This window comes from Solenopsis invicta, chromosome 6, assembly GCF_016802725.1.
Source record: "Solenopsis invicta isolate M01_SB chromosome 6, UNIL_Sinv_3.0, whole genome shotgun sequence".
Taxonomy (NCBI): Eukaryota; Metazoa; Arthropoda; class Insecta; order Hymenoptera; family Formicidae; genus Solenopsis; species Solenopsis invicta.
In genome coordinates, this window is record NC_052669.1 from 2,470,509 (window position 1) to 2,491,383 (window position 20,875).

Below are 20,875 nucleotides of genomic sequence, written 5' to 3' on the forward strand. Positions count from 1 at the left end.
AAATGCACATTTCGAGCCGATTTCTGAGGCAGCACCTATTATCTCATTATAGTTTTATTAATATTGATTGTAAACTGAAATCACAACACAATACTAATATGACTATAAAGACACATAACAGAGTGGTTAAATATAGCTTATAAATTACTACTTCTATGTTTTCTGACTACTGCGACGTAAATCCTCACGCGGCGTCAATACCAGAATGATCCTACAAGTTTGTGTTCCAATCTTCACAATGAAATGAACCTTCGAATAGGGCAGTTACATCTTGTATTGCAATTTTGTGACTAAAGTTGGCGTAAATCCGGCGTAATCGAGCGTGGGGCTTCATTCGGTCCAGCAGAAGTAACTCGTAGATTGCATTCAGGAATAGAATCGCGTTGCTCGGTGCTTAGCGGGGAATACGTGGAAACACGGTTAAACCGTAAAAACAGCGACGTATCGTTCTGTCACGATTTGACTGGCGCGTGGTTTATTCCTGCGTGAGGTTTGTTGCCGTCAAGGCAGCAGGGAAAAGCGAGCTTACGCCGCGGTGAAACAAGAACGTATAAGAGTAAGAAAAAGCGTCGCCCCACGAGTGCGTCGCGACGACCGCCCGTCGAGTGCGCCGCCGTCGTCGCCGTCGTCGTCGCCGTCGTCGTCGTCGTCGGCGTCGTCGCTTAGCGGGAACGATATTTCTAAAAGCAGCGTGCTTCGTATCCGGGATACCTTTGCGAGTAGCTGCTACCTTGGTGGTGTATATTGCGGTCGTGATAAAGGAGACCTATCCGTTCTTGCCGAAGGAGCTTGGAAATAAGCTTTCGCGAACGATGTTTCCACTCTCTTCCGTACGCCACTTTCGCCTCTGCCTCCTCGCAGCTTCTCCTGCCGTTCCATTCCGCCCACTCATTTTTTTTCACCCAGCCGCAAAGCTAACGCGAGAGACAGATAGAAAGAGATCGAGCGCGAGAGAGAAAGAAATTTGTATGAAAGAGAGGAAGTGGAAGAGAAAGAGGAAGGACGTAGGAGTATAATAGGAGAGAGTTGATGTGCGTGAGATGGACGTGGCAAGAGATGGACGGAACATTACGAGTCTTTGAAACGTACGCCGCATTTTTGACCGTCCTTCTCGCAAATGACAGAGGTAACATACAAACGCCGGTGAAGCCTCATATTCTGTCTACGCGGGGCAAAGGGAGAGAAAGATTAGAAAGGATAGCAAAATGTTTCTGGGAAAAGCGAAGGGAAGGAGAGAAGCGAAGGAACAAAGAGAGAAAGATAGGGAATGATTGTGGATTTTAGATTTTAACCCGCGGCGATGGATTATGCGAACCGTAAAGGGATAGCGAAGGGACGTCGGGAAGAAGAAAAAGGCCGAGGGGGCAAGAAGACGGAGAAACCATTTAACGAAAGAAAAGCGATGCAGAGTGAAATGCACCGCTGCTCGCACCACCGTGAAGGTGCGGCTCATTTGTCGTAGGACGCGGGAGATAATTAAAATCATTATCCCTCATTGTGGATGCACAACGCCGGTTTGCAATAATTAGATCGCGGGCGATTTACCGATAATGAAATCGGGATAAGATCTCCCGCAGAATTTTACGTTCGAAACCGCAGTTCGTTGTGATACGTACGCTGGAGAACAAAGAAAACGAGAGGCGTCGCGAAACGATTATCGGGGGGGGGGGGACGTAATGGCGCTGGCATTCGAGACAGCGCGTCAACATCGATTCGATTAATTTTTTATACGATGTTAATTGAATCGAAGTGGTGATCGTGGCGCAAAGAGTTACGCGTCTGCTCTCCGTGTCAAAGATCCAGCTTTCAATCTACCCAGAACGTATCAGATTTTTAATTGATTGCCACCTCTTTGCGGCGTAAGGCAATGATAAATCACCGAGAATGTAAAGACACTATTTGCCAAGACCACCTTATCTTACATATATTTTTCGAAGATTACATCAAAGCAACCTGAAACTATATCAGGCCCAAAGGATTAAGTTTGTATTAAGGCCTAGAAATCTAGGGCTGCATGAGCCTAAGAACATGGGGCTATGCCAAGAAGTGTCTAAGAGAAAGCTAGGGCTGTGCCCGTGGATCAGGCTCTCTGTATTAAGTCTATATATGAAAAAAACTTGGCGGAAGCCACACAGGAACTTTTCAGATTTAGAGATTATATATAATCCCATTCGCTTCCGCTATTACTATCACTATCGTATTAATCGAATCAAAGGCGATACAAATAATATTAATGCTAATATTTGATTAATAGCGTTATTATACATTATAAATTACAATTATATCGCATTATGTGTTGCACATTGCACCACATTACATTATACAGTGCATATCATTATGTCATCATAGCAAATTTAAACGATGCTATATTAACAGTCAAGTCTCAATAACAAAAAATAGATTACGCGAGTAGTACACAGGATGACAGACAATAAGCATTATTGACAAAAAATCATTTTTCAGTTATTTAGTTATAAATATTTGTTTGATCGATATCAAGCGAGAGCTGTAATGTGAAAATATTGTCAGATAGCATTCGTGATCATAAGTGTCACACAGCTTTGATGGGTCGGTTAGATAACGTATTCTTTATCAGCAGCGTTTCTCGCATATACCTCGCATAATATGTCTATATAAAATGATATGTTGCCACCTGTTGACACAGCGAGGTACAAGCGTAGCGATAAATTTCGCGCGAGAGCAATAAAATGGGGATCTTAACGTACGTAACACGGAATATAATAATCAGACGCATGAGAACGACTGAACGCGAGCAGGCTCGCTCGCAGGGGCTCGAGATTTTCATGCAGAGGGCTGTTGTTATTAGGGGGAAAAAAATAAAAACACGCTGCAGCGGGGAATTCCGCTCCGTACGTTAATCCATCACTTACGAACTCGCTCTGGCAAAAACGCGAGCCCACGACTGCGAGATGAGATAATTTTGTTTTACACATGAAAATGTAAGAGCTTTGCGGGACAGCGCTGTGGTGGAGCAAAAACGAATATGTAATTTCATAAAATCGCACACCTAATTGAGATCGTGGCCGAGATAGCGGTCCGTAATCTAAAACCATGTTTTGAAAACTGCATATTATAAAAAGCAATTGAATGTCCGTGTTTGCAAATGCAATATACAATAGGTAAAAAACCTGGTACAATAGAAGCAAGCGGAATACTGAGCACCAATTTTTATAGATAAATAAAAATGAATTGAAATTGATTTAATATCAAAAGTAGTCACGATGACTACTCGTCATTGCACCGTACATCGATAAAATCTGTTCACTTGACCATAAACAATGCCGAATATATACGTAAAAAAAAACTAATGCTTTATTGAACTATATTGTTGAACGGCCATAATACCTCAGGCGTGACCATAAAATCGTAATATCGCTTTCGTAATATTCCCCTCTTTCTCTTCCTCTTGCTTTTTTTAACGAGTATTCAACCGAGTGCAGTGGTTTCGAAAGCTTCTAAACATGACCCAAATTATTTATATACTATTTATTTCAATTTTTTTAATAAATTTTTTTTTAAATGTTTTTTTAACTTAAAATAATAGAAAAAGCACATGTGTGTGTGTATCATAATAATATTTTTTAACTTATTTTACACATTATTTGCAGTTATCACTATCGGGAACATTTGACGTTTAGACCCTAAGATATAATTCTGAGATTAATAATAGAGCAGATGATATCTACTAAAAGATTTTTCCTTGTTTTATCCGAAGTTAAACAAATAAAAGACGTTAAATACCAATGGAAAATTAATAATATCGATGTTAATAGTTTTTCTTGAAATTTTACGAGCATAACGTCTTACAAATTATTTTAAATCTTTATTTCCGAAATCTACTCTGACATTTACCTTAGACGCTGATATTACATCACGTATTTATCATAAACGTGCTTCTGTTACATATTTTACAATATCAGCAATGAGAATAAGGATGAGTAATTTTTTTTTAAGGAATTTAAAGTTTACATTTTAGACATTATATTAAAAATAAGATCTCATTTTTGGGCATCACCATTCTCTTTTTGTAGGCCTATGAATGTAATGACTTGTCGAATCAGAGAGGTAATAAATCATATTAGAAATAAATATCGCCAAAATATCAAACAACAGCTCTTATTTTGAATTAAATTTGTTACTTCTGTATAAATTTATCCAAATAAAATAAAAACAAATATTACATATTTCATATCTGAAAAAATCCCAAAAGTATATCCATAAAAAATATGCTTGAGACTTGATAATGCGACAGAAAAAGTAACTAAGAAAATTGTTTATTTTTAATAATTTTTTTTTTTTAAATAAAAGAAGATGAAAATGCTCTCGCAGCGTTTTTGGTCCTACAAGTCTTCGGTATAATGCATTCAAATTATTTATCGGCAGTTAACTATTGGAAAACGAGATTTTTTGTCCGCTTTTGTAGAATTTGAACTGTGGAGTGCGGCAAAAACAAAGTGGCACGGTCGCGGTGCGTTTAGTTTCACAAAATGCGACAATTTCGCAAGTAACTCTCGCCTAATTATTCAAACGATCATGAATCTTCGTCATTAATCTATGTGATCGCGAATGCTTGCTCGACCGCGAACAGTGGCGTTTAATGGCGCGCTCATTGGCAAGGCATCCTGCGATTCGCAGGGATGAAGGAAGGGGCGAGAAGAGGAACGAGCGACAATACAGGCGACGATTAGATCGGCGTGATTCTCGTAGCAAATGACGCGAAACGATGACGACGACCACGACAACCGCGATGGTGGCGAATATAACTGCCGTTAAAGATGAGGATTACGCGTTCGCGTCGGTCGCCGCGTGTACACCGCAACGATGCCGTGCGAGAGAGAGAGAGAGAGAGAGAGAGAGAGAGAGAGAGAGAGACAGCTCACCAACAGCTTGGCTTTCGATGATTGCCAAGAACGCAACCTCGCGTGAAGAATCCCGGAAAAGCAGCAAGCGGGGCATTAAATGTCATTAGGACTGTCGACATTGCCTCATTGATATCACGAACAACCGCTGCGATACGCGCGGCTCTGTGTTAAACGTGTGATACAGAGAAACGGATATAAACAAGAATATTTGCCGGACCCCGTCGTTTCCCACATGTTTCCGTTTGCTCTACGATACGATAATCTCTAGCGGCGAGACCACTTTCTTTCACGGGATTTTCAGGCTGTCGTTTTAGGTTTAGACGTGCCATTAAGCTTCATGCATTTTGAAGTTATTAGGTAGTTCAAATATTAACCCAAACTTTAACTCGTTCCGCTTATCACCCTCGTTCTAGCCGGAAAGTTTTAAGTTGCCCTACATGACACCTGCGATTATTAATCAATGACATATCTTTTATGTTTTTTTTCGCCCTGTAAATTATATTTTTGCGGATTACAATTATAATGGATTTTATCTCGCCAGAGGCGCGTAAATCGTGGATATTTCAAAATTCTGTAAATATTGGATCGGCTAATCATATAATTGGCTATTGATGAACGTTGTATTGAGTCATAAATTTCAGATGCATTGCCTAGCGCAGGCAAAGCACGAAAACAATTCCGAATTTCAAAAGAAGCCAGAACGTAATCGAACTCAACGACAAATGGATTTATGATTGGCCGAAACGTGCGGAAGTTACGGCGAAAAAATTAATTCCCATAAATTTACCTGGCACATTCGGATACCCGTCCGTAATTTCCGAAACCAGATTTAATCCGTTAAGGATGGCTGTCGAAAATTCGCTATAATTCTGCAGAAATTCCTCCTGTTTAAACGACATTATTCGCTACAATGTGTTTGTATCATTTAATTAATGTCAGATGCGTATTAACGTATCGACGAGAACATTTAATTTGTCATGTTCGAATGAGCTCGTCAATATTTTATTCTTATTAATAAATCATAAAAGGATAAATTACATTAATACAATGAAAATATATAATAATGAAATTATTTCACAAGTAAAAATACGTAATATACCGCGATACCTGTACGCGAATTCAGTTGTGATATTTCATTACCAAGTCGTATATTTTAGAGAAATTGCAAAAGCATGTTTAACACATAACCATGAATCGAGTAAAATACGAAGTAGTTATGTCGCCGAATTATCTAACGGAAGAGAGAGTTCCTACGTTTGGTACATGCTCGCCGGGCGTTTCCAATTCATGTTTGACGTTCGACGTCTTTGGAGACGTATTCAAAAGCAGCAACTGTAGTGACACTAGCGAAATTCCCAGTAGTATGCTATTCCAAGTTTGCATTCGCCATGTCTTGGTCCGAACTTCACTTTCACCCACAAAGTGAAGGTACATGAATGCGCGATAGTTTAAACACTGCCGCTCTGGACTCTGTGAATAACTATTGCTGTACGCTTTAACTCGCGCAAGTTCCCACTTCTATACACATTAGCAATTTGCATTTTCGTCAACGTTGACGAATTCTACTCTAATGAGCTAAAAGTAATAACCTATAGAGAATATATTGGGAAACGCTCTAAAATTGAAAACACATGTTGCAAGAGACAGGTATTATCGAAAAATTATCAAAATTATTTTGCATTATCAAAATTCATGTATTATCGAGTATTCTATAATATATTAAACTAAAACTGCGCGTAACGATGAGGATTTTAATTTCGAACATTTTCGAGAGAGCTTAAAAGGCTATTTTAAAGTTTGAATGATTATATATTTCATTGAATGACAAAATAATTTGAGCATACATTTAAATCTTTGAAAAAAATGTATTTTACAAAAATATAACTTTTTAGAATTCAATACTGAGCGAAAATAGTTGAGTGCAAATCCGATAAAGGTAAATGTAACAACACTGCTTTTCTATATATAAGCTCATTAAATGTCTAATTCGAAATGTGAAGAATTAATAAGCGATTATTATTATTTTCATTTGAATATTAACCTCTTGAACAATATATCCTCTTATATTTGTATTTTCGTAATGAATTAGGTATTTTAGTAATTACGTTATGTTTTATGCACGTGCGCGAAGTGCTCTAATTTAATTCACAATGCTACAAAATGATCCTACACAATAATAAAACATTTTAACTTTAGCAAGTTATTTTCTATGTTTTTTTAATAAAATATGCAAGACTTACTTTAAATAATATAAACAGAATACTGAATATTTTGTGAAACTTTTATGCAATTTCAAAGTTTTTCTGTAAAATCAAACATTTAATGACTTCAATGAGTTCAATTATAGGATTATACGAAGCAATACGTTTATATGTTTATAACCGTAAATTTTTATATATATTTTATAGATTTTCAACTTTGATTGTACATAATATACTAAAAAAAGGAACAAGAAACAACAAATATACACGAGTATAAAAGAAAACTTTTAAATCGATAATTTGAAACACTTAAATATGATTTTTCTACATTAATCTCATTATTCGTTGCTAATAGTTTGGAAAGTTTTAACCGAGGGGGAATTCACAACCCAAAATTTTGTACACCAATGCCGATTTTTGGCATTGCTGTAAAACACTGCCGACATTTTTGTACACTGCCGACAATGCTTATTGTTAGTCAATGCCTACAATGCCGTCAATCCTATATTAAAATTAAGGCAATGCCATGCAATTATGAACACTACCGCGTGCCCATTATCATACGCCAATGTCTGCACAAGAATTCTAAAGCTTTCCCGAAGTATTCAAAAATTTTTGTGCTCAACCCCATGATCGAAAAACCGACTCTGAAGTGAGCTCACCACTCCCCAACCACTGACGACAATGCCGTCAATATTATAGATCACTGCTTACTTTTTTCGGCAGTCCACTGCCGAAATTTTGTACACCAATGCCGGCTGTGAATTTCCCCTCGGTTTTAACGCTAGTTTTAAATAATTGTGGGGTATAACATCGCTGAAAAAAGGGAGTTCTCGACATCTCTCGCCTAAGCCGAACACGGCGATGTTAATGTTTAATATCACGTCGCTCGCGCGTCTTAAATCGCGTGCGGACTAGATCGGTGTAATCTTGCCATTAAACGTTTAAAATTATGCGGCTAATAGGGCAGATTATCTGGAAAATTAAAGCCTGAGCGCGGGCAGAAATATTTGCGTCATTAAAATACATACAAAATTGGATGCTAGCTTACAGATAAAATTATTTCTGACTCGCGCACGCGCTATGCAGCTATATAGCCTAACAAAAACAACAATATCGTAAAATTTCAGAGAGACAGAATTAACTGTATTGCCATTGTTCAACATTTTTCAACGAAATAATTCATGTATAGTTGAGCATTGCTTTTTATCGGACAAATTATTTAGCCGAAAAGCATATACGTCATTATACGCCTACACGTATATGCATAATAGCTTTTGCAGTATGATACATTCGCAGATTAATACTTGGGGATAGCCGTACCTCTCCAGATTATAAACTGAACATTTTTTAAATATTTATACTATATATGAAGCAAATTTTTTTTTACAGGCGAATAACATTGCGTTAACGAGTTAGATTGGACAAATGGTCGAGCTTATAAAATCACAAATTGTGCCACATTGAAATTTTGCCAATTTTCGTCCAATATTTCACTCCTAAACGAGCTATAGCTTCGTTGCAAGAAAATAAGCTAACGCAGTTTTAAATTTTGAAATATGAAAAAATTATTTTCATAAAAAATAAAAATTGCCCTATTTTCATGAAAAATACAAATATTTTTATAAAAAAGTACAAATTTTTTTAAAAAACAACTTATAAATGTTGGTATTAATAATTATATGCGATAGTAAACCATATCTTTTTCTCTCTGTACAAATTCTTATTTTACTCGTATCTAATTTAGATATCTATTAAATATAATTAAATCTTCAAACAACCAATTCGTGGATATCCGCAAAATAATAAGATTTCTTTCCAAATTACACAAATTATGCAAGATACAGTCTCGGTCCCCTTTGCTTTTCATTTAACGAAGACATACAAAATCGTATTAGAAAAGCTATAATTCAGAAAGATGTGATTTACGAAGTTAAAATAAATAGCAAATACACGACACATCGGAAATTATTATAGGACATCGAAATGAGCTGGCGAGAGATGGTTTGGCTGAGAAAAAGATTTCAAAGGGCAGTAAAGATACGGTAGGCGCGATACACATATCAATTATGAAATTATAATGTCGGAAAGCGCTCCGCGCAATATAATAATATATTTTCGAACAATCACACAACGTGGCGCAAGCTAATACATAATATAAGCCGATTTTCTTAACATCCGCGTTCGTCTACCGTAAGCTGAAACTTGTTTATTTCACGGCAATTACAATATTACTTCATGTTCATATACCGAGCATCGGCCAATTTGCTGGGATAGTATGCGTGCCCATAATGGACACGTCGATGGATACGCGGAATTTATTAAGTATTAATATAGGCGATTTCCTCGAAGATACGACGTGGCGACGTCGCCGACCGTGCGCGAGCGATGGATAATCCATGAATACAGGCTCGCAGAAGCTCGGAAACACTCGTAGCTTAAGCAAAAAGTATTTCCCGGGCCATTGGCCTTTTCCTTCTCCCCGCGTTGTCGTCGTTGACGGGAACCACACGAATTCGGGATAATCGATAGCCGTTCCTTTAATACCGTTGACTTATCAATTTATACGCGGATAATGCGCGTTTCGAGTCGTTATTCGCTACCGCTCATCGATACTCCGCGAACGTAACGCGTTATATTATCGTCGTACGAACGCCACATGATAAATTGCGCACACATTACATGTAGCATTCGCATTCGTCGGCTGGTATGCATACGCCGATGACCGCCTCGTCGTAGCGCCGCAATTACACCGCTAACAAAGCGCTCCTCGATTACCGGCCACGCGCTAATCTAGAAAGAAAATAAAGTTCATCTCCCTGCGTGATTGGATGCAACAGGGAGCATTTTTTTTTTTTTAATACCTTTCGGCTTTTCATTAAATCAGCTCACATTCGAGATGAAAAATATATTACTAGGCCGATCTTGTACATATAAATAAAATATAAATAAAATAATCTATTTAAACTTTATTCCTGAGCGGCTCTCAATAGCAGAGACAGAGAGAGAGAAAGAGAGAAGAGAGGGTATTTTTCAATATATATATATATATATATATATATATATATATATATATATATATATATATATATTCGGGAGAAAAATTGTCAGCCTGCGTATTTTATGTTCACGTTGCATCCGATTATCATCTCGTGTTAACATTCAACGCGAGCTTATATTACATTGCAGAATTCATATAACCATATTTAGCGCTACATGTGCGATGGGATAGTTCGGCTTAGAGTGTTATCTAAACTGTCAATGATGCGGCAAACTCGCAGGCTATACCTCAATGGCTTGTAAAGGCTTAGACGGACGGAAATTGCGTGGAGGCCCATTTCAGGAGTCCTGCCAGGTGAGGTTGTGGTGAATAGACGATCGTTTCTTTTTTACTTTTATTGTAATTTCATGTTCGTACTGTGATTATCAATGCGTCATTAATTCGATCGATGAGATCCTTTCAACGTCTTTTAATATAACGTTTCATAACGTCTCAAATATAAGAAATATTGTTATCGCGATATTCACATCGAGACGATTAGAGTAAAACATGATTCCCTTACACAGCTTGATTCAATTAACGGCTAATAGCTGTCATTGTGGCTCGTCTTCACGCAAGAGATATTTCTCTCCGAATTGAAATATTTAATCCGGATCATTCCCGCAGGAATGACCAATCTACAGTCATTTGAATTTGGCGAATTCACGGATCCGAGCCCAACATAACTAGGCATCACACACATACATCACACATACACATTTCTGCGAATGATGAAAATCGAAAATATATAACCTACTTTAAGACTTATAAAAAGAGTAAGCACAAGGTCCATACACATATTTGATTCAGGATAATAAAAACTAAAGGTTAGAGGAAAATCACAGATATAGATCTCTTAAAGCGACACCCCTTTATTTTTCAGAAATGCACATTGCAATTTATTAGAGAAGGAAATAATAATGCGACCCCTCACCCCCCATTTTGTACAATAACTTTGTTAATAATCAACAGTTTTAATTGAAAACTTTGTTTATTTCAATCGTCAATGTGTTGTTCCAATCGATTCTAGATGCAAAATTATGAAATATTACTTTGGATGTTATTTATAAAAATGTGACAACATTGCATTATATTTAGATCGAAGAAAAACAGAGACAATAATGCATCATCCCTTTCCTCGATAAAAAATGATTTTAAAAATTAATTTTCTTTAAAAAAAATACAGCATTTTATTATAAAATATATTTATTTAAAAAAAAAAATATTGCCGATAGAATATATGCAAATGTATGTACGCACACAAAACTCGTCCGCATACGGACTGCAGTACTGAAAATCTATAATACATGTGCTGCAAACTATAGATTAGTAGCAAAGCTGCAATAACAAAGTTTAATTCTCTAGCTCGAAATATGCAAACGTTGCTTCACTGGTAGAGCGTCAACTACGAGCAAATTTTGGTTGATAAACACAAGAAAATGTTATGCCTCAGTCTTTGAAAGAACATGAACATATAAACTTTCACTTAAAAATATTTTTGTTATTAATTATATCAATTATACAGGTGACTCATATGAAAGAAAAAAAAAGAATGACATAATTCTGTTACGTCAGTTTTGGAGCACATCTTATCAGAAGCTCATTTCTGCTTACCTTATGAAAAATTTAATTGCTACAAAACTCAAAACAATATTATAAAAACTGTTATATTAACTGATGGAAGACATTTTCCAATTTGTATTTACGATTCCAAAGTTTTATTTTCAGTTTTTGTTCAGGAAATATAATCCAAAAACAAATCAGTATGTCAGTGTACATCGACATTCTCTATTTTTTTATTTATACTCCTTTAAAAAAGTAATATGGATCATTTTGATTGCTACTTGCGCGATCCCGGTAAAAAAATTCATACGTCAGTTTTGACAGAAAGCTTTTATCAACGACTGCTCGTCGGCGGCGAAATGCTACGTGGCGGGAAAAGAAAAGAGAACGATCGACAAATGCCGCTCGGTTAAAGGAGCCCCAGAAGCTGAGGGGGGAAGACGAGAAGGTGGTTGGTCGGGGAGGATGAGAATCGACGGGAATATCCGTACCAACCACCGACCGGCTGGCACCGATGCGCGGGGGCTGGCTGCTGGAATGGGAAAAACAGATAAAGACTTCGGCACCGGTCGGCTTCCAAAGACAAGAGACGAAGATAAATGATATAATATCGTGCCGGACCAGCCGATCATTGCCGTGGAAACGAAATCGAGTTAAGGAGAGTACCACGAGACAATTGATCTCTCGCGACGATTCGTTACGCTGCATGGGCGACAATGAAACGGGGAGACCTGATCCTCGATACGAGATGCCGAGGCAATTGATTCCTCACGAAGCGACTGTCGCGCGCAATATAAAATATGCATGCATACGTACTCGTACATTGACGCGCGAACGATAAAAGGGACGAAAGGGGGTAGGAGGGATAATCTAATTCTTTTCACTTGACGTGTTTACTTCCACCCTTCCGCACCACTTACTTTCATCCGGGGACGACGCTGAATTTTCATTACGCATCTGTTCTATTCGCGATATAGAGCGTGAGAGGGAGCGAGCTAACGTTTACACGGTGAACTTCGGAATGGGTTGCGAGAACTCGGAAGACGGACGCGTGAAAACTCTCTGCGCCGCGCCGCGCCGCTGCGGATGTGAGATCGCGCGAGAATAGAATCGCCGTCGTCGCTTGGCACGGAAGTCGCGGGAGAAAAAGATCCAGCCGCCGCGTCGCGGAATACGCGACGCGCGACACTCGGCGAAGTTGCGGGAATACACGTGAGGCGCTAAAACGGGATTACCGCGTGCCACAGTTTAGCAAAAATGCGTGATATATATTAATCGAACTACTTTCCTATATGTATCAGTTATGCTCTTATAACCACCGTGGCAATCTCTCGTAAAATGCAGGGCGAAATCGCCGTAAATGCATGCCTGACTGAAATACGGCGCAGTAATCTTTACGAGACGTTGTTACTTGTCAGTTACCAACGACGAGAATAATAACCTGTACTGTTACCGTATCCTGCTACGCATTTATTTATTAATAACAAGCTGCACAAATCATCCGATCGCTACTCAATTGCAGCGCCTGGCATTTAGTAGCTGTGCCGACACCTCGGGCAGGTGTGAGGAAAACTCCCTGATTGAGTCGAGTCATAATTCTAAAAGTGCAAATCAAGTTTGTGCCAATTTTTTGAAAAATAGAAAGACAAAATAATTTTATGAACTGCTCTAATGGTAGAGGAAAATTGCCGTTACTGACGCGCCATTTTGTTTTTGAATAATATTTTATAAACGTAAATTAAAATTGAAACTTTAAAAGTATAAATACAAACTAGAAAGTGTATTTTATCAGATAGTACAGCAGGTTTTACAATACTATATTGTATTTTGTAATAATTAATGTTTTTGCAACATAATCCAAAAAGAGAAATCGGGTCCCAAAACTAACATCCTAGCAGTTGTAAAAGAATTAACTATGAAATAAATTGATAAAGTAATAAAATGTTTTTATATATTAAACAACAAAGTTTATAAAAGTACAAAACTAGCATTGAATCCTTCCACTTTATGTTAAATTTTTTGATACCTTATTAATGTGTAAGTGGATCCGACGCTTTTTTCTCCTTTAAATACTAAAGAAAATGTGAAAAAATTCCTAAAACATTTGTCAACATTATAATTAAAGATTTCGTAATTCTCAGAGAGGTCGTCCATTTTACGTTGCACAGCAATTTTATGTTTCAAACTATTTTAAACCAAGAAAATATACGAGAAAAATATGAAAGAGAAAAATATAAACAAAACAATTTGAGGAAGCTACAAATATGTAAAATGATCTAATATTATCAATCATATAAATTTATTTTCGTTTTTCAAGATTTTGCTTTTAGCAGATTTTAAATAGAAAAAAGCCATGAATATGGATTTTTGTTTCTTTAATTATCTGATCAGAGCTCATGTTTTTTCTCAGTATTAATACAGTGCAACTTTTAGTTTCAGAGAAATACGGGGGTGCCGCTTTAGGAGAGATGGACCAATATTGGTGAGTTTTCTTTAATTAATTAATTCATTATTTACTATTCATAGTCTCTGAATGATGCGTTTTCACTTGTTCTAAATTCAGCGTAAGCAGTAAGTCGCGACAGAATAGGACGAAATGAGCGTAAAATATCTATAAATTTCTCTGAAAAGTTTCGAATATGAACGTAATGAGGCCACTGATTCCGTTCCGAATGTGCCGAATCGAAAATATAATTCGAGGAAACTGCACTTTAATTTCAAAGCCCAGAACTTACCGGTAACTTAATCCCTCCCTGTTTTCCTAATTACCTGTTCTGCTATAATCGCACGGCACTATTTATTCGCTGGGGATCGCGCAGTAAATTCCCGCCTTCCGACGTGTGTACCGGCGGATTCTGCCGGTTGATTGCAAATTAGAACACGAACGGGCGTGTAAGCTTATCGGGCAATATTGCGTATTCGAGTCTAAGTGCTCGCAGAAAGGAAGTTATGCCGAATAGCTCCTCGATTGGTACAAAACGAGCGGCAAAGGCAACGGCAACGGCGGTTTACGGTTTGCGTTTATTAGAGTGCGCAAAAAAACATATTTTTACGTAGCTTATGTATGTCAAAGATAATATTACTAATGTTAGATCAATGTACTGAGTGTATGGGAGGAGTTTGAAATAAAATTAAAAGCCAACAAAGAAGTATAAGCGAGAGAGATTAGATTTTCTCTATTAATAAATGGAGATTTATAAAAAATTATGTAATAATATCTTTCTTGTACTTTTTACTCGTAATGTGCAACATTTTCTCTTCCTTGCAGAAGGAAGCGCATAACTAATCCTCACGAGCTCGTAATGTTTATCACGAATTTACCGGTGCAGAAGATAGCGCGGAAACGAACTAGTCGGTTTCCGCGGCCATTACCTTAATTCGCGTACTCGCGCGTTTCGCATAACATCTAAATTTCATAGCTCGCACCGCGACAGGCAGCGCCTAGTCGTGTCGCGCGAATGCGCGCACCTAGAGACCGCATGCATTAAATACCTACGAAATCGTAGAGCTCCTTGCTTCTTTACAGAGCGCGGTAAGAGGAAAACGAATGGAGAAAAGAGGGTGAAAGGGCGAAGCGCTTATTAAGTTAGTCTCGGGGATTCCTGAGCGAGCGCAACGTACGAATTATGCGAACCTCCTTCGTGCGATGTTGCGCGCTGCAAGCGGCCACCGCCGCGTAGACGCAAGCGAAAACGAAGACGATAGTAACCGAGTAGAAGAATAAAGAGGGCAGAGAAGACGAGAAACGACGACGACGACGACGACGACGACGACGACGACGACGACGACGACGACGACGACGACGACGACGACGACGACGACGACGATGACGACGACAAAAGATAACGATGACCACGGACGAACCGTCTACGTTCCGGTCAGGGTGAAAGTAATAACAGTGAAACACGGTACGCGAGGAACCGCGCACACCGACGCCGGGCGACGTATACGTGACTGGTGCTTAAGACATTTTTCGATACGACCGGTACTTAGATGCACGCCGGACTTGAGCCGCCCGCTGGGCTTTCCCAGAGAAGAAGCCACCGCCAAAGATCCCGCGTCCTTGAGAAACTCTAGGAGGCCGAGGACGGCACGGTTAGCCGCCACGACGACACCGAGGAGCGCGCGTTCTCGTCCGGGGAGGGAGAAACGATAATCGTACAACGGATCTTACGATCTAGCCTCCGCGAGACTCGGTCGATCGTCCAAGATGATCGTCGCTGTGCCTCGTGGACGAAACGAGGCCAAAAGCGCAACGGGTTACTTTCCTTTCAACAAGTATCTTTTAATTTCCACCGTCCAGGAAAAATGAGAAACGCAGGAATGTTTTTATACGCTAACGATAAGAAAAAAATATTGCTGAATCGACAGTATTAATCTAATTGAAAATATCTTGTTAATTCAATAACATTATTAATGAAACAAAAGATTAAAAGTAAAAAAAAACAATAATGAAAAACAAATAAAATTAAAATCGAGAAAGGTCAGCAAAATCTTGGTGCTAAATTGTTTCTTGCGTGATTTTACATACGATTTCTAATTGTTTCGCAACAAACAGATATTCGGAGAACATCTTGAAAGTAGACGCATTATAATAATAATAATTTAATATTAAAGTCAAAACCGCGATTTTGTAGAAATGCTAGTTAGCAACGGCAATATTAAATTGATTGTCAACATAGAGTTCCCTGTGATATTACCTTTTTGATTCAGTTTAAAAGCTATGCTTGAAACTAAAAGTAAGGATGCACCTTTCGAAGTAAATTCACACAAGAAACATTATTTCAGCATCAAGATCTTGTTATGAACCTTTCTCGATTTTAATTGTATTAAATATATCAAAACTCAACGAAATTACGCTTTTAACTCAAAATATTTATTATAAATAAGAAATATAAACGAACGAAATAAAATTTAATGAAATTATAACTACAGTCGAATCTCGATAATTAGAATGTCAAAAGCTAAAATCTGCGATAGAGATTTCGATTTATCGAAGTTTTCGAGTAAAAAAGGGTTGACTATGAAAATTTGACTTACAAAGGCTTTGCACGAGAGTTAATAATTTTCCGATTATAATGGCTTTTGAAGGAAAAAATTCAATTTTTGCCAGTGAATTATTTATTGCATACATATAATAAATGTAATCATAAAACAAATACCAGGCTATTATACTCGGTTATTAAAAAAATCTGTAATTTTACTCTGTGTTAATGAATTAATACATTGTTGATCAATGGTATTTTCAATGGTAATAAAAGCAGAGATTATATTGTCCTCAGTATTATTATGTCTTTCTAAACCTTCATAAAACGTTTACCGCTGTTCTGATGTGTTTAGTCGATACTGGAGCCTCTATGAAAGGTTACAACTTTGAGTTATAAAGGCAGCGACAATAGAAGTTTGGCTTATAGAGATGAACTTTGACTTGTAAAGATGGCTATTTTAAAGTCGAGTTATAAAAGTAAATAATACCTCTAAGTATTTGACAAATAATTCGATTTGGGTTTTATTTCAACTTATAAAAATTTTCCGCAGCAGAGCGGAAGAGAATAAACAAAATTTTCGTCTTATAAGGGTTTTCGAGATATAGAAGTTCGAGTTATCGAGGTCCGAATATATTTATTTTTGTGACAACCCGTGATGCGATGTTTAATTAAATCAAATTACGTTTTAGTTATTAATTATATTAATGATATTAAAACGTAATTTTTTCAATGTAGAACAAATATTTCTGCTTTACATAGTGAAAAATGCGATTTACTAAAAGCTAAAGCTCAATGAATCTATAAATGGCATTTAAATTAACAGTAGATAAATTTAAAAATTATTAAAAATTAATAAAGGTACTTTACGAAAATACAATAAAGTGTTGTTAGTCATCTAAATATGAGAATATCAATGTTGGCGTATACTGTCGCAATTATGAACTATTAAACCAATTACGTTAGTAAATGCACCAACATACGCGTAATAACTAATTGTTGCTACCGCGAACGTGATAGTTTGATTGGTACGAAGCACGACATGTTTCAATAGAGAATAATTAAACGTTATCATCATTTAACAACAATGTAGGACTTATTTCATGTCGGAAAATCACAATTTTCAGCCTATCAACCCGGCCAACAACATTTCGAATTAAACTCTAATATAAACGTAATCATAAACTAGATATACTTATGTAATGAAATTAAAAAAAAAATATCCCAACAAATTTATGCTTCATCAATCTTGTTGGTAAAGTTCTTCCGCGGCGAGATAAGCTGGTATTTCAATTGTTCGTCAATTTATGAGTTGTTAGATATTGTGAAGTTATTGTTACGAGATGGGAGGGAGGGCACCCGGAAATTGTTAGGCGCGCTTGCTATTGATTTACAGGTAATATCATGTTTAACCGTCCCTACGGCTGTAATAGCATAATTGACGTTTTTAGTGTTTAAAACACAACGATTTTCTGCACCTCGGTAGTAGGAGCGATCCTTACATCGCATTCCCCGTGAGATGCCGCCGATTAACGCGTCCATCAACGTGGCTCGTGTAGGTGAAAGGGCGCTGAAAGCACGCGGACGAGATACGTTGCTGTGCTGCCTATGCCACTTTCATTTCTAGCTGCATCCGCGACGCGCTTCTTTCTCTTTCCACGGATTTTTTACGTTTTCGCTTTCCGTACTATGAGGGCCGGCGAACGACGAGGCTCGTTCATACGAAGCGACATGGTCAATGACGAGAACCGACACAGACGCCGCACTGGCCAGTGAGAGAGAGAGAGAGAGAGAGAGAGAGAGAGAGAGAGGTTCAGAATGTTCAGGATATCTCGTATAAATTCGCGAAGTCATCCGACGATATATAAATAAGGGCGGTTACGTGGATATATGCACAACGTAAAAGTTGGAGCACAAATCGGGTCAGGTCGAAATATTTTCTTAGATTCTCTTCTGTGTGTATGCGTGTGATCTCATCCCGCTGCGAAGTCTTTTCTCCGCATATTTATGTATGCGTGCACATATGTATGCATGTGTGTACATACATGTGTGTGTGTGTGTATGTGTGTGCGCTACGTATGACGGACTGAAGTACTTCAAAAACTTTTTCGTTTTAAATGGATATGCAGAGCACTGGAAGGTACCTCCAAAAATTACGGACGCTTTAATGTCCTGGCGAGTAAATTTAAACGAGAAATTCACGTTCATCAAATGGGTCAAACGTATCGCGATAAAAAAAGGAACAGAGAGAAATAAATTATATAACCGTGATGCATCACATGCCAGAACAGAAGAGCAATAGGAGTGGTCCGGTCTATCGATTTCGTAACCGCAAATAAAGTCGTGTTAACGGAATCGAGAAATGTCGCAAACATGGCAGACAATCTCTACATCATATGGCCATACTGCTGACATAAAAATTAATAAAACAATTGGAAATGTATTATTGTCGACTTTGTATGTTCTAATATCTTTTGGATTATGCTATATCTAGAAGCAAATAATCGTATCGATTTTAATATAATAACATAAAATAGAATGTCAGATTATAAAATAAGAAAACTTAAATAAAAGGGCTATATTAAGATAAGACGAGCTTTGCGAAGGATTGGCGCAGCAAGCTGCCTTCAATATCTCGGATCAGCTCTAAATCAATATTCGATAAAATACCGGAAACCAAATTTCTCGTTTTAATAAGTCTTTTCATTATTGGCAAACATAGTTAAAGTCATATAAAATGTATTAGTCTTTTTTCCTCATATTCATTTTATAACGGTTCAAGCTTTAATATTGATATTGCACATTCCAATCGATGCGCGGGGAAAAGGCCGCGATTTTTTGTCTCTAGGACAGAAATCTAAATATCTGATCAGGAATACATAATATGAGAAGGATAAAAACGTTAAGCCTGTATCAGAGGATACGTTTCGCAGAGCGAGTTCAGATATTATAAAATATATATAGATGAGTTCGATTAACTAAATAGAATTACTTCTATTGATTTTCTTTTAAATTGATTTTCTACTGATTTCCTTTTAAACCTTTTAAACCTCTACAATCCGTTTATATCTTTTGAAATACGTGATTAATATCTAATTACTTTAATATACTAAAGTAATAACGTATAATTGAACCGGTCAATGCAAAAGGGGCATTAATCACTTTTTTTTTTAATCACTTTTTTGTTCATCGAACTTGAAATAGATAGACACGTTTTCAGTGCAAATATGGTACTTGTCAAAGTTTCTAAGGGCCTAAAGTAGACATTAAAAATAAGCAATGAGTGCAGAAAGCTCATTAGTCTTCTTTCTTTTCGTCCTCTTTCTTCTTTCTTCTTGTTTAACATTGCTTCTATTTTCATATTAAACTTTTTACAAGCCAAATGATAATGCATTTACCTCTTTTTTTATGCATAATCTCATTCTTGACTCGATTTCATAGTTGGTATAATCTTTATTTAATATTGTTTATTTTAATGCTATTTGCTCTACAAACACTCCAAATTAAGTTTTTAATTTAACTTTAGCTTTTAATTATGTATTCATTATTTACGTATTAAGTATACAATCGTGGCTGATGAAGACTATGTACAGTCGAAACTTCTTCGACCATATTAACTTTATAAATTGGCATATTGAGATTGTATTATTGAATATCTTCGTCATATATTTTGTTCGTTTTTGTTCTTTTTGGTAACATATTCTTTAAATTCCTCTTTTATTATAATAGTTTCGAAATAAAATTTTTATGCTTTAGAATTTTGTTCAATACAAGATCAAGAATGAGATTTTTCTATTCCTGGTGGTTTTTTTACATCAGAAATGTTATTGTAATTTATTATAGCTACAGGACATTTTTTTTTAGTATAGTAGAGTACTATAAAATTTTTTTTTATTTTTTTTTTTTACCAATATTAAATGCAACAAATTTAAATTTAAAATTGAAGTCTTTGTACATATTAAAACATTTCACGAATCAGGAATGTGTCAAAAATATATTATTGAATGTTATATTTAAATTCCTAAAAGTAATTTTTTCACTGTAACTGAAATTACAATTTTTTAATACTGACAAATGTTTAAAATGTGACTCGTGTTTTTCCTGCATTCATCGATTCAATTACTTTACTTTAGATTATTACGCTTTCATATCAGTCGCATATGTCTTTGTAGATAAAGGTTTTACATGATTTTTAAAATTTTT

The 20,875-nt window shown here is 36.8% G+C and overlaps 1 protein-coding gene across 3 annotated transcripts in view; it reads right to left on the bottom strand.

Annotated features, from left to right (window-relative positions):
• Positions 1-20,875, bottom strand: part of LOC105193878 (autophagy-related protein 16-1) — a 443,766-nt gene that overhangs the window by 7,076 nt on the left and 415,815 nt on the right. The window contains exon 13 of one of the 3 annotated variants that reach the window (XM_039450288.1): positions 8,806-9,877. The exons of the other annotated variants lie outside the window; for them this stretch is intronic. Coding sequence (XP_039306222.1) covers positions 9,859-9,877 — 19 coding nt within the window. The 3' untranslated portion in view covers positions 8,806-9,858. Of the gene's footprint in view, positions 1-8,805; positions 9,878-20,875 lie in introns of those variants that run through there. 3 annotated transcript variants of the gene reach the window in all.